This window comes from Myotis myotis, unplaced genomic scaffold, assembly GCF_014108235.1.
Source record: "Myotis myotis isolate mMyoMyo1 unplaced genomic scaffold, mMyoMyo1.p scaffold_m19_p_2, whole genome shotgun sequence".
Classification (NCBI taxonomy): Eukaryota; Metazoa; Chordata; class Mammalia; order Chiroptera; family Vespertilionidae; genus Myotis; species Myotis myotis.
This window is the reverse complement of record NW_023416324.1, coordinates 6,453,203-6,467,560: the sequence shown is the minus strand read 5'-3', so window position 1 is coordinate 6,467,560 and position 14,358 is coordinate 6,453,203. Positions and strand designations below refer to the sequence as shown.

Below are 14,358 nucleotides of genomic sequence, written 5' to 3'. Positions count from 1 at the left end.
CCAGGTTCCTCCCAGACTCCGAGTGTAAGCTTCCGTGGCCAATCCACTCCAGGCTTCTGAGGGTACCACCTGTATATCCTGTGCTAGCAACTGGATGATGTTAAATATCAGCACAAACTGTTCACTTCAAAACACACAATATAAAAACATACCCCCCTCAAAAAAATAAATAAATACCATACCAGAATCTGTTCTTACCTCAATCTAATAAAAACTTTCTAAATGGCTAGTGAGTTGATGAATTAAAAGCAACGTGATTTGTTTGAATAACCTTCAAAATTTGTAGCAACTGAGGTGATTATATTATTGAACTATATACTTCCCAACTTCATACTAAAACAGATACACATAACAGACCTTTATGAAGAGGAAAATACCATCTCTCTTTTTAAATCAATGACTGTGTGCCTCTGTACTATTTTTTTGTCTTTACTGCTTAGCACATTTAAGATTTTATAAGTCAAACTTCATAATAAATGAAAATTTTTGTTCTTAAACACAGGAAATATAAAAGGTGCATATAAAAAATATAAAGTCAAAAGTCCAAACAACCTCTTTTTTTATGTACTGTATGTTGATGTTTAACAAAAAAATGTAACCAGAAAACAGAAAGACTTTAAACTCCTCCAACTTTTCCTCTGGATTCTGACAGACTTACCATAATCAAGCATACTCTCTTCTCTAAATACTAGTCAATATAACCATGAAATTTTAACAGACCAAATAAGAAGAGGCAAGGGTTCCAAAAAACATTCTTGACACTAAGTCAAAATAAAAGACTCCAGAATTACAGAACACAAAGCACTTCCATGCTGTCCCTATAATCTAGTCCCCAGCCTGACCTTTTAAAAGTCACAGGTCAGAAGCCTCAATTCTGGAATGGGTGAACTGAATTGAAGACTAAAAACTCATACTTCTTTCTCCTTTCTGACAGCTCCGCAGCCTCTGCCCACCTCACCAGACTCAGTTAACATTCTTTCCCTTGTTCCCACCACAATGGCCTTAAAAACAACAACAACAACAAAAACTCCAGCATATTCCTACCTGAAGATCTCTGCTTCTCTTGGGGCCTCCCTTCCTGGACTGCTCTTCCTGCAGACATCTCTGTGTGGCTGGCTGACCACACATGCCAGTGGGGGGAATTCATTCTGACTTATCTTCCCTGGCCCACCAGAGATAAAGCAGTCCTCTTCCTAGTCCCTATCACATTTTATTGTCTTCTAAACCCTCATCAAGATCTGAAATTACTTTGTTTACTTACTCACTTGCCTATTATCTTGCTTCCTCCCCATAAATTGGAAGTTCCATGAGACCAGAGATCTTATCTGTTTGGTTCACTACTATAGAAGAATACCTGGTACCTACTAGACAATAAATATTTGTCAAACTAATGAAGAAAAGAATGGATAGCAGGTTAACAGTTAACTTTTAAAGCTTTAAAATACTTTTTAATTATATTACCAACTAAATCAACATTGGGACTTTCCAGTTATCAGGGTGACAATTGAGAAGGTGAGCCCAGAAGAGCATCACATGTAATTTTTTTACAAAATCTAACTCACAGAAAGTCTAATCTGTAGTTAGATAATCACTAGTAAGAATTCTGAAAGGTCTTGTGCATACCTGAGCAAACATCTAAGGTCAGAATTGGGGGAGGTCTGCAAAGATCAGAATTATGTTACTTCAGAAGATGGATAGAAATAATAGCAGCAGTGCAGCTAGTTAACAACTTTGAGTACTAGGGTGAGACTAGGTACACATCACAGAACCTTGCTCATACCATCCTGCTTAATCTTTGCAACAACTATATATTAATTTCCCTATTAACTCCATTTTTACAGATGAAAAAACTAAGACACAGATGGTTTAATTAACTTCTCAGGGTCACACATCTGGAAGCCAAAATCCACTCACAAGGCAGTCTGCTACAGTCCTCACCCCTAACCATATTATACCACCTCGCAAAAAATAGCAACTTCCATTTATTTAGCACTTCTTAGACAACAGAGCTCTACCAGTACATAGAAATCACCATGATCACTCTATGAAGTCAATACAATTATTATCTATATCTTACAAATAAGGGAACTTTTCTTGGGTCACACAGCAACCTGGGATCTAATCCAGAAGTCTAGCTTCAGAGTTCACTCTCCCAAATACTCTCTCTCCTGCTTCTCAGTGTTTCTCAGATTTGCTATCAGAGACAGCAGTCTGATGACAGAACTTCAAAGTGTCCTAACATCTCCCTGGGCTTGCTCTCCCTTCTCCGTCCTTGACTGTCTAGCATTTCATCCCTTTGCTGGCATTTCATCTCCCCCAGGATTCTGCCTCACTGATTCAACCAGATATACCTTCCCACTTTAAATAAATCTGAGAAACACAATAAATTCTTGAATCAAATTTAAATCTAATTTCAAATTCCAGTGTAATGAAATTGTATAGTAATAACTACTAGAGAATCATGCTATTACAACACAGCAGAAAGAAAATGAGAGGGCTATAGAAGTATTAAATTAGAAAGTACAACAAAAATAGCGCTCCTACAGGGACTGGAAGCAAGAATGTGGCTATGTATGAGGCAGAGGACAATCCAATTGTCTAAAAATGACAGGAAAATTAAGCAGCTATGCTCACTAAACTTCCAGAAGCCCTAGTGCTACCAGACAGGCAAAACCCAGCCTGCCACAATACTGACCGTGATCCTAAATGCTTGCTCAACTAGAGTTTTTGATGTCATGGAGATCATTTTTTCATTGGCTGTCCCCCTAATCCATGACATTTTTAATAGAAGTCAGTGAATAAAGAGAAATTTGCCTTACAACAATTTCAGCAAACATATCTATTCCAAAAAGCAACAATCATCTATCTTTAGAGCCTCAAGACTCTGCTTTTGAGAACTTGTCCATGCAGGACCAGTGCATATTTGCATTCAGAGAGAAGTGACAAGAGACAGACAGGGGCCTGCTTCTTGCAGAAATGCAGCCACACTCAATGCTTCCTAATACTAACTTCCCTGATGTATTCAGTGACCTGTGACCTCACCTCAAACCCTAAAAAATTACTTTCTTCTTCTTTTCATCTCAGCAATGAATGTCTCCAAATAAAAATTTCACAAAGGAAGAAACATGTTCTACTTAACCCCAATTCTGAATAAAATTTAGGAAAAACCTAATCCAAGGCTACATTACACTGAAGACCAAGATTGTTTTCAGTTAGCACAGAACTACCAGAGCTACTGGTGGTTTCCTACATTGTATAAATCAGCCTGTCAGACAGGTCCTAATGCATCTGTGTCTTAGGAGGAGGGAAGTAGCTGCCACATGCTTAGCTCCTCCGTATCCATAAAGATGCAGCAAGTAATTACTTGAAACAATCTTCATGCTTCAGTGCTCTTATGCACATGAAGCGGTAGCAACCGGATATTTAAAAACACAGACCTTCAATGTGTTGATGAACCACTTTCAAATATAATCCTTTCAAAGTCTGCAAAGTTGTTACTGTCAGTCACAGCTAAGGACGGTATTTGCAAAAATGCATGCAGAGTAAGAGAGACTAATTCTAACACTCTTACCTTTAAAGTCTTATAGTAAATAGCCCTGTTGATTTCCAGTGGAAATAAATTTTGCTCTTCTCCTGAACAAGCCCAATTCACATATCGCAGCCAGTTCCCCTTCTCTGGATCGGTGGCGTCAATGCACATCCATCCCAAATTTGGATAGTATACCTTGGGAGAAGAAAGAAAATACCTTTGTTAAAATGACAGTGTTGGGGTCCAACCCCAGCAAGTCCAGGGGTTCCCAAGGTGTGGACGGAGTCGGCGAAGAGGAAATGACACGGAGACAGCGATCAGTTGATCAGCAGCCTAGCCAGGTTCTCTAGTCAGGTTCTCCAGCCAGGTTCTGTCTTTATTCTCCTGTTACATCTGTATTTATACCAGTTGATTTTAATTCTATCCATTCTATTCCAAAGGTTAGGGCATTTGTTATCTCCATTCCAAGGTCACTACTCTATTGTTCTGTTAAACTATAAGGAAGTAACTGAAGGAGATTATCCTAAGTAAAGATTATGTAGCTTAAGTGTGATTGTTCCTAGTTAAAGTGATTAACTACCCGCCTGGCACTTAATTAAGGGGTTTTACTGATTTATTCCCTTCCTTAGTCCTGTTAATCCCTAACTCCAGGGAAAAATCCCCACCTGGGGAAACCACCTTTCTCAGAGAGGTGACCTTGGTTAAAACACATAGCCCTAAGTAGGAGAGCAAACATATTAAGAACAGTATGACATATATGCCAGGTCCCTAGAAACATATGCTGTGCAGATGTTTCTTCCCTGCAGCGACTGTGTCAAGCAGCAAGGATGGACCGGCTTCCGGCATGACAGTATCTTTAAAATGTTCCTATTTTCAACTTTTAAGACAATTCTTTTTCATTATATGCAACCTAGTGGCCTGGTGCATGGATTCGTGCACACTGAAAGGAAAATAATTAGAATAGTCATTGCAAATGCTGGCATTCTGTCGACAATGTAGGCTTCTTTCAGCTTCAGAGATATGTTGTGCCAATAGTTGGTCTTCAGACATATTCTGTCCACGATACTGCTTTCTTTCAGCTTCAGAATGTCAACAAAAACAACCAAATTCATGATCCACAATGACAGATCGAAACACACGCATGCAACTGGCACCAGCGAGAGCTTTATATGTATTGTGCATGTGCGAGTCAACGTTTATTTTTAAATTGCCAGTGTGCGTCCTATGTACTGGCCGGTCAGTCGGACAGTCGGTCACTCAGCCTTTTATATATAGAGATACTATATAAAATCATTTCAAAGAAACAAAATAAATAAGCAACAGATGAAAGAAAAAATAAAAGATGAAAATTGTTATCCAAAATTGTGTAATCCATCTGGCCAATCTGGCTCGGTGGTTGAGGGTCAACCTATGCACCAGGAGGTCACTGGTTCAATTCCTGGTCAGGGCACATGCCCAAGTTGTGGGTTCAAGCCTCATCAAGGGGTGTGCAGGTGGCAGCTGAATGATGTCGATGCTCTCTCATCGATGTTTCTCTCTCTCTCCCTCTAAATATAAATGTACTAGTATATGTGTATCTCTCTCTCTCTCTCTCTCTCTCTCTCTCTCTCTCTATATATATATATATATATATATGTATATACATATACACACATATACATATCAATAAAAACATATATTTTTTTAAAAACTGTGCAATCCGCATTAGTTATTTTTCTATCTGAGCTTGAGTAATTTTTTTCTCCTAAACTTGAAGAGCTGTGGTAAATATGCTGAATGATCTCCAAATGCTTTGCAAATATGAACACAAAGACAAGTGACAGCTCTATTCCCTGAAGACAGAGTTGGAAGAATAAGCTGACAGCACCCTAACCTTCCTGGGTTGCTGTGCACATCGCCCAGTCCTGCAGGCGCCACAGTTCAGCAGGTCTCCTCACTGCAGGGCTGACAGGAAGTTAGTGAGTAAACAAGTTGCATTAACTTCCAAATAGGTGATAGGGTATGATGCTTTTGCAAACTCAGCGCACCTTTAAACACTTTCCTATGCAGGATACCTGTCAGGCCTGAGGTACTATGGAACATAACGGAAAATATCAGTATCCTTCAAAAAAAAAAAAAAAAAAAAAGACCAAAAACCCAACCATATTTCAAGAGTCAAATCAAATCTACACTTGCAAGCAGCTTTCCCTGATCACCCGATCTCAGCCCATTCCTTCTCCCAGGTGCCTCCAGCACTTAATATTCCTTCCTTTTAAAGAAAATCTATTTAGCAACTATCTTTAACTTTGCATATACATATATACATGTTTTACTTCCCCAAAACTAGACTATAAAACATTTGATTAGGCAGTGAAATAAAATTACAGCATCAACTGGTAACAGACCTGTCAGAAGCAAAGCGAACGAAATAAGTCTTCTACTTTCCCTTTAGAAGGAAGAACCTCGATGCTTCCATTACACACACAGCCGAGGCTCCTGCCACTCACTTCTTTTCTTTCCACACTAACTCTTTACTGCAGCCATCCTTCTGAATCAAAAAGCTCCCCCTCCACTCTCGTTCATTGGGCAAGCCTGTGTCTAGAGCAGGGGTGGGCAAACTTTTTGACTCGAGGGCCACAATGGGTTCTTAAACTGGACCGGAGGGCCGGAACAAAAGCATGGATGGAGTGTTTGTGTGAACTAATATAAATTCAAAGTAAACATCATTACATAAAAGGGTACGGTCTTTTTTTTTTTTTTTTAGTTTTATTCATTTCAAACGGGCCGGATCCGGCCCGCGGGCCGTAGTTTGCCCACGGCTGGTCTAGAGCCTTACTGCCAGGGTATGCCCCTCTTACTGGACATTAACCATACAGGGATAATGCTACATACTTTCCATATTATCTCATTTAACCCGAGGCCGCAGATTCCCGTTTTGTTTTGTTTTTTTAACACATCAACACTGAGAATCAAAAGTTAAATAATTTTCCCAAAGTCACTCAATTAATTAGTAGTAAATATGGGTTGAACCCCAGATCTGCTTGACCTCTACTTACCCATTCCTCCTCTGACCATCCTAGCTAAAACTGCAAAGCCATCTCTCCCTATCTGCAGCCCATCCCCCCCAATTCACTTTTCTTCAAAGCAATTATGCTCTTTTAAAGTATGAGATCATCTACGTACTTATTTTACTTAGTGACTGCCTCCCTACAGCAGAGTATTAACTCCAGGAGGAAAGACATTTTAGCCTTTTCACTCCCCACAGTACCTACAATACCTTGACCAGCACTTGATAAAGAGTAGGGTCTCAATAAATGACTATGGGATGAATGAAAGAATACCATTATACACAAATGTATTACTGCCATCATTTAATAAGCACCTACTATGTGACAGGAACCATGCTGGAAGGGGCTTTGCAGTTAGTTTATTTAATCACCATACGTGCCAAGGAGAGTATTTTCACTATCCTATAAGTACCCCCAGTGAGTTTATTCAAAAAATGGCTGTTTACTAAAACACCTATTTGCACCATTCTAAAGAGAGGTTACCTATGTCATATCAGACTCCTTTTCAAAACTTACTGTCACACTCACCCTCAGGACACACATATACACTCCTCTCCCTTTAAAATAAAGAGAAAGAGTAGCCCCCAAGTGATATATTATGGAGAGAGCACATCATGGTGCAAAAATTAAACCTTACACACCAAAATAATAGAAGTTGCTTTACTTTAAAATGTTTAAGAGATATTTTTGTCATGTTTGTCAGCATGACAAGATAAGGAAAATGGAGTAGTTGGTCTTTAACACTGTCAGTCTGTATTAGTTATTTTTTACTTACTTGGAATTAAAGCAGCGGTTCTCAACCTGTGGATTGCGACCCCTTTGGCGGTGGAACGACCCTTTCACAGGGGTCGCCTAAGACCATCCTGCATAGCAGATATTTACATGACGATTCATAACAGTAGCAACATTACAGTTATGAAGTAGCAACGAAAATAATTTTATGGTTGAGGGTCACAACATGAGGAACTGTTTTAAAGGGACAGAAGGTTGAGAACCACTGGATTAAAGTCTTGATATATCACAATGGATAGAGAAATCCCACTCACTCTCAACCCACATACTGACATGGCTACAGACATCAACGAGACACAGATGAGACCGGAAAATCGCACCGAGTTACAGCCGGCAGCTGGAGGGGGCACCAAGAGTCTACCCATCCATCTGGGCTAACAACACAGGCTGTGCCAACTTCCTGGCTCCCAGGTCAATACTGACCTTTGCAAACAGCAAGGAACGCCACTTGAATAAATTCTTTATGTATGGTTCCTTTTGGTTCAAAATGGAATAAGGCATCTGCCAAGTCATACTTAAACTAAAATGCTTATGTTGACAGAACTTCCTTTTTTTTAAATGTGCAAACAAGTAACTCACAAAGAAATACACATGGCCAAAACCTTGTGAAGATAAAAATTAAACTTACCTAATAATAATAAAAAAATAACTTCAAATTAAAATTTTTTCACCTATCAAACTGGTAACAATTGTTTCTTAAGGGAAAAAAACAAGATTAGAAAGTAGACATTTGCTGCAAATATAAACAGAACAACATTGATGGTTTTTTTTCTCTCTCAAATAAATAAATAAATAAGCACTGCCCTAACCAGTCTGGCTCAGTGGATAGAGCATTGGCCTGTGGACTCAAGGGTCCTGGGTTCGTTGGCCTGCGGACTCAAGGGTCCCGGGTTCGATACCAGTCAAGGGCATGTACCTTGGTTGTGGGCACATCCCCAGTGGGGGGTGGTGTGCGGGAGGCAGCTGATCGGTGTTTCTCTCTCATCGATGTTTCTAACTCTCTATCCCTCTCCCTTCCTCTCTTTAAAAAATCAATAAAATATATTTTTTTAAATTAATTAATTAATTAATTAAAATAAGCACTGATTTTTTTTTCATCTTCTGTAAACTGACTTATAAGTCACTTTTCTATTGAAAATGTTTTTAAAGGGCATTTACCCACAACTACTTAAAATATGGGTAAGTTTATATTGTTTTCTTGCTTTTGCACCTGTACGCAATAAGGTGCTTTCATTTTGCACTCAAAGAGTTGTTTATTTACTTTGTTTGGCATTACCCAATTACAGTTTTGAGAGAAAAAAAGCAAATATTCCCCAAACAATGCTGATCAAAGAATAAATTAGTGTCACTTTTTTAGATGGAATTTAGCAGTACTTGAGAACACACACACACACACACACACACACACACACACACACTGAAATGTACATGCACTTTGACCAGCATATACATTTAAAGGAATTAGTCTCATGAGACATTGGGTCAATCATACCAGGATGTATGTACACAGATGTGCATAGCAGTGTGGTTTACTGTAGACTTGTTTCAAATTCACTCCTGGATGGAAATCTCTATGGATTCGGACAGTATGATAATACATGCACATAGCAGAATACTAAGTAAATGTTAAAAAGTACTACTGCATAAATGATTAATTATGTGGAAACTTTTACTTTCTGTAACATATTTCTGTATTCTTTAAGAATTTTTTCCAATAAGCACACTTGTTTCTGTAATTAGAAGAAAACAAAGATAACCAGAAGTTGTGGAAATATATTATTGGTATAAAAGATAGTCACAATACATTGATGATTAAATAAAGCCATTTACAGAAAGTATGGCTTATATAATACCATTTTGTTTTAGACATATGACTATATGAAGAAAAAAATAATCTGAAACTATCTAAGTATAAATGTTAATAAATTATGGTTTTCTCTGAGAAGTAGAGTTGCCGTATTTTTTTTTTCTGCTGCTTATCTAAATTTTCTACCTTTTCTCCACTGATTTAGTATAACTCTTAAGCAAACAAAGGAAGTGGGTGGGGAGAGCAAGTTAGTCTTTTGAATGAAAATCTAAGTTTGAATGAAGGCTGCCAAGGTCTGCTCAATGCTAAGCTAAAATATTCCTCTTCCTACTCCTCCCAACATCTTCACACATACACATTTAAAAACAATAATGTAGCTTTCTCATTTGTCTTGAGAGTCAACCTTATAAGAACTGCAATAAAAAATGTGTTTATATACAATCCTATCTCGGTCAAACTTTGTTTTTCAAACAATTACTTTCAGTAGCGAGCACACAGAACCTAATCACTAAAATGGGACAGAATTTTTAAAATGTAAACTACACATTACTGGACTGCACAAGGGCCATAACTCCTTCTAGGATAGTGGAAAGAAAGCAGAGAACCAACTACCATCCCTTCTCAAAGACAATGCCAAGGCAGGTGAAACTTCCACCCTAGCTCAAACTCAACAAATAATATGTAGCAAGTCTATTTCCACATTTTTATGACAAATTCAAAATTTAGTACACACTCCAATTTGTAACATTTTATGTTACAAATAAAAATATCTTATTCAATTAATGCAAAGTACCATAAACTGCCTAGGAGGTCCTTACCTACTCTCAATTTGCAATAACCACCCCAGGAGTTAACACAGGGCAATTATGACACCTCTTCATACCTATAGTCTCCTGCTGAGATAAACCTTTTATTCACTAAAACCAGCCCCCGCCCCCTCCCCTCCCGAGTTAGAGTCTACAGATTCCCCGCCCACTATGGCTCTAACACATTAGAGATGGAGATGGGCCTTCTCCTGGCGTCCCAGCTCCATTCCAGTGGCTCTAGTTTGTCACACTGTCTAAGGCTCCTTCTCATCTTTATTTCTCTGGGGATCTAGCTTGTGAATCCAACACTATGATCTACACACCACTTCCCCTTCCCCTATCTGTTCCTGGAAGACAGACAATACCTAACTATATTTCCATTTGTTAAACTGTCAAAAGGACTCAAGGGGAGACAGGATGTCTACTTCTCCACTAGCCCAACTTGCATAGCATTTCCCACCAATGCGTTTGCATGAGTAAATAACTCAGAGAGCTTTCAAGTCATTTCCAGGATCCACCCTCCACTCCAGTTTGTTTCAAAATACTGCGCATACCTTCTGACATTAGAAGAGAAAGAAATTCTAAGCAAAAATGAATATTGATAATTTTTTTAAAAGTACTCAACTACAAAAAAATGTTTTTATACTCTATATGATAATTCAAGTGTTCATCTTTGATATTCAGCTTCCACTAATATTTATTGAACCAGCAACATCTATAGCAAGTAATTTCCTATACACCATCTAATTTGTAGCCAAACAATTCCATGAGGAGCTTGTTATCCTCATTTAAAAGTGGCAATAAAGAAAAAAAATTTCTTTAAAAAATTACATGTCTCATTATAGATATAATTTCTCTTCCAATTTTAGTTGAAATACAATTATACTGCTTCCCTCCATCCTCCTGACTCAAAATTTGTGACCTGAATGAATAATGCAAACAGAAACAGTGAAGTATCAGCTTTCATTTATAACAATATGAGAAAACATTGTTTAAAAGATTAATATTGGGTTTTAAAAAGCTAAGAAGAAATATGCACTCATGATATTTACATAAATTAGCATAATCCTTCTAGAGGTCTGTTAAAGAAAATTTATCAAAGATTGCCCTAGCTGGTTTTGCTCAGTGTATAGAGCGTCAGCCTGCGGACTGAAGGGTCCCAGGTTCAATTCCCGGTCAGGGCACATGCCCAGGTTGCAGGCTCAATCCCCAGTAGGGGGAGTACAGGAGGCAGCCGATCAATGATTCTCTCTCATCATTGATGTTTCTCTCTCTCTCTCCCTCTCCCTTCCTCTCTGAAATCAATAAAAACAAAATAAAAAAATTATCAAAGATTAAAATGTACAAAGTAGCTTTTGACTTAACAATTATACTTCTAGGAATTTATCTTAAGAAGATAACCAGACAAATCAGCAAATACGTATACAGAGTGAGTTCCATATTTAAAGAATTGTTAATATCATGAAAAAATTAAAACTATTTAAATGTCCAACTGGTTAAACAGTGGAAGATATAGTAGAATTCTAAGCAGCATAAGAAATAATGATGTAGCTCCGTCAGTGTGGCTCAGTGGTTGAGCATCGGACCAGGAACCAAAGGTCACCTGATTTGATTCGAGCCCCAGTTGTGGGCTCGATCCCTAGTAGGGGGAGTGCAGGAGGCAGCTATTAATGATGTTTCTCTCATCAATGTTTCTATCTCTCTCCCTTCCTCTCTCTCTCTAAAAAAAAATCAATAAAAACACTTTTAAAAAGGAAAGAAACAATGATATAAATAATATTTGACAGATATATCCATAACATATTGAAAGAAAAAGGCACATTACAAAACTACATATACTGTCTGATGTCAATTGCATGAAGCATCTGTTTCTATACCCGTGTAGGTGAGAGACAGAAAAAAACAAAAGGCAGAGAAATCGTTAAAAGAATGTCTACCAACATGTTCACAGATGACTTTTACTTTCCTGTCTATAGTTTTCTATATTGTTTATGTGATTTTGCACTGAGTGTGTACGACCTTCATAAGTTAAAACAAAACAAAACATTAGAGTGAACACCAAGAATGGACCACACTGTAAAACATGGACTTGAAGTGATAATGATGTGTCAATGCAGGTTCATCGATTGTAACAAATGTACCACTCGGGTACAGGATGTTGACAGTGGGGGAGGCTGTGTACAGGGGCAGGGCACAGCCGCAGGGCGGGGAGTTTATAAAGAAACTGTACTTTCTGCTCAATTTTGCTGTGAACCTAAAAGTGCTCTAAAAGTCTATTTTTTAAAAAAGACATTAAAGCAATTCAAAAGTTGTGTTCATCAGAAGCAATTTGAGCCCCATGGAAGTGAATTGAAAGGTTTTCATCAGAAGCTGTTTTAGAATCCTGCAGACTGCTCAGTGGGTGTGGGGTGGTCAGGGGAAGCATTCATTACATGTAGGCCAGCATTTCACCTGGCTAGCAGTTCCCCTCCAGAAACTGATCAAAGAATGTTCTCCTCTTTGGAGAACCTGTTTTGTGCATTCACCCTGAGGATACTCTACTGTTTTCTCCTGTTATGTCTGATTTAATAGAATGTTTCCAGTGAAAGCTTAGAGGACTTAAGACTGTGATAGATAACCAAGGGCTCAAGAAAAGCAATTTAACACTGTCTTTGATTAGCTTTAAAATGGAGTTCTAGTGGGGGCAAAAGACCAGGCTGCTAAAAGATAAGCTGTTCGTAAGGGGCTTTAACTGAAGAACAAATGCCAAGATGAGACTTTAATGATAAGCAATTTCTGTTACATTAATAAGAGGCGCACTGATGCAAGTCAGTGGATAACACGAAGGTTGGAATAAATTAATGGAGAAATTCTAAATTTTACCTGGGTTCTTATTTTCTTCTTTATATGAAACTAGTGGCCCAATGCACAAATTCACGCACATTGAAAGGAAATTAATTAGAAGAAATATTTTAATATCGCTATTCGCCCTTTCTCTATAATAGAAGTGTCAACCAAATTCACAATCAACAATGACAGATCGAAACACAGGCATGTGATTGGCGCCAGCGAGAGCTGTGTATGTATCGCACATGCGTGAGTCAACTTAGCCTTTTATAGATATAGAATAAACTTGCTTAATTAGACCTGCTTTCTGATTTAGCTAAACTTTTTCCAGCCCAGTGAAGCACCTCAACTTCTCTTTCAGGTAATTGTCAGCAACACAGCAGTAAATACCAACATGAAGCAGATTATTATTGTAGATCAGGATAGAGAAAAAAGGGTAAAATACTTAACTGCAGCAGTGTTTGACTATATTCTGTGCAATGAGAAAACCTGAAGTCATTTTCAAGGTCCACCATTTCTTACTTCTTTTCAGTTGGGTCAAGTTTCTAAGCTTTCTAAATCTCTGTTTTCCAGCTAATGAAAAAAAAAATAGGATTCCACCAAGTGTCCTATCTACCTACTCCAGGACTTCTGTGAGGATCAAATGAGATGAGGCATGGGAAAACGCTTCACAGACATTTGCTTAAAGTGTAAAATGTTTCCACCTGGGTATAAAGCAAGTCAGGTTCCTGGGCTGACAAAACTGCAAGGAGGCTAGTTGTGGCTAGGAGAGGAAGCCAGGCATTGCTACATGATGTCATTACCCAGACCATCGGACACTTAGCATATTAGCCTTTTATATCTATACTAGAGGCCTGATGCACGAAATTTGTGCACAGGCGTGGTCACTAGGCCTGGCCGGTGATCGAAGTGTGCGTGTCTGGCATGGAAGGGCAGGTTCCAGCTGACCTCTGAGCCCTGGGCAGCACCTGGGCCCCCAGGACCCCACGCACCTCCTCCGCCAGAGTCATGGTGCCTGAGTCCCCACACGGAGATGTGGTGAGTGCAGTCAGACATCACGGGCCGGGGCACAGTGTGGGCCTCTGGCCACCCAGCGGTGCCGCACGGAAGCCAGGAGGCCAGTGCGCTCTCTCCCGGCCAGCCTCGCAGACCGGCTCCTGTGCGAACCCGCGGGGAGCCTGACTGGCCTCTGTGGTGCCAGCAGCGAGGCCGCGCAGGTGCGGGGCAGGCTCCTTGAGAGCGCCTGGGACCTGAACACGGGGGCTTCCCCAGTGCGGGAGCCCTGGCGTCCTGGGGGATGGTAGCAGGGGGAGTTAGAGCGAGCTCAGCAGACACCCCACATTCTCACCGCACCTCCGTCCCCGTCACCCCCGCCCCCAGGTAGCCAGTGAGAGGTTGCAGCGCGTCACCAACACCCGCCATGTTCCGCGCCACCCCCTGGTGGTCAGCACATGTCATAGTGAGCAGTTGAACTCCCGGTTGAGGGGACAATTTGCATATTAGCCTTTTATAAAAGGCTAATATGCAAACTGTCCCCTTGAGAGTTTGACC

The 14,358-nt window shown here is 39.5% G+C and overlaps 1 protein-coding gene across 13 annotated transcripts in view; it reads right to left on the bottom strand.

Annotated features, from left to right (window-relative positions):
• PRDM2 (PR/SET domain 2) overlaps positions 1–14,358 on the bottom strand; it is a 113,887-nt gene that overhangs the window by 64,612 nt on the left and 34,917 nt on the right. For 11 of the 13 annotated variants that reach the window (XR_004973987.1, XM_036349085.1, XM_036349090.1 and 8 more), the window contains one exon: positions 3,572–3,724. The exons of 1 other annotated variant lie outside the window; for it this stretch is intronic. Coding sequence is in view for 10 of the 12 variants with exons in the window: in XM_036349085.1 (XP_036204978.1) it covers positions 3,572–3,724 (153 nt within the window). In the remaining 2 variants the exon portion in view is untranslated. Of the gene's footprint in view, positions 1–3,571; positions 3,725–14,358 lie in introns of those variants that run through there. One more of the 13 variants, XM_036349097.1, reaches the window with a different exon arrangement.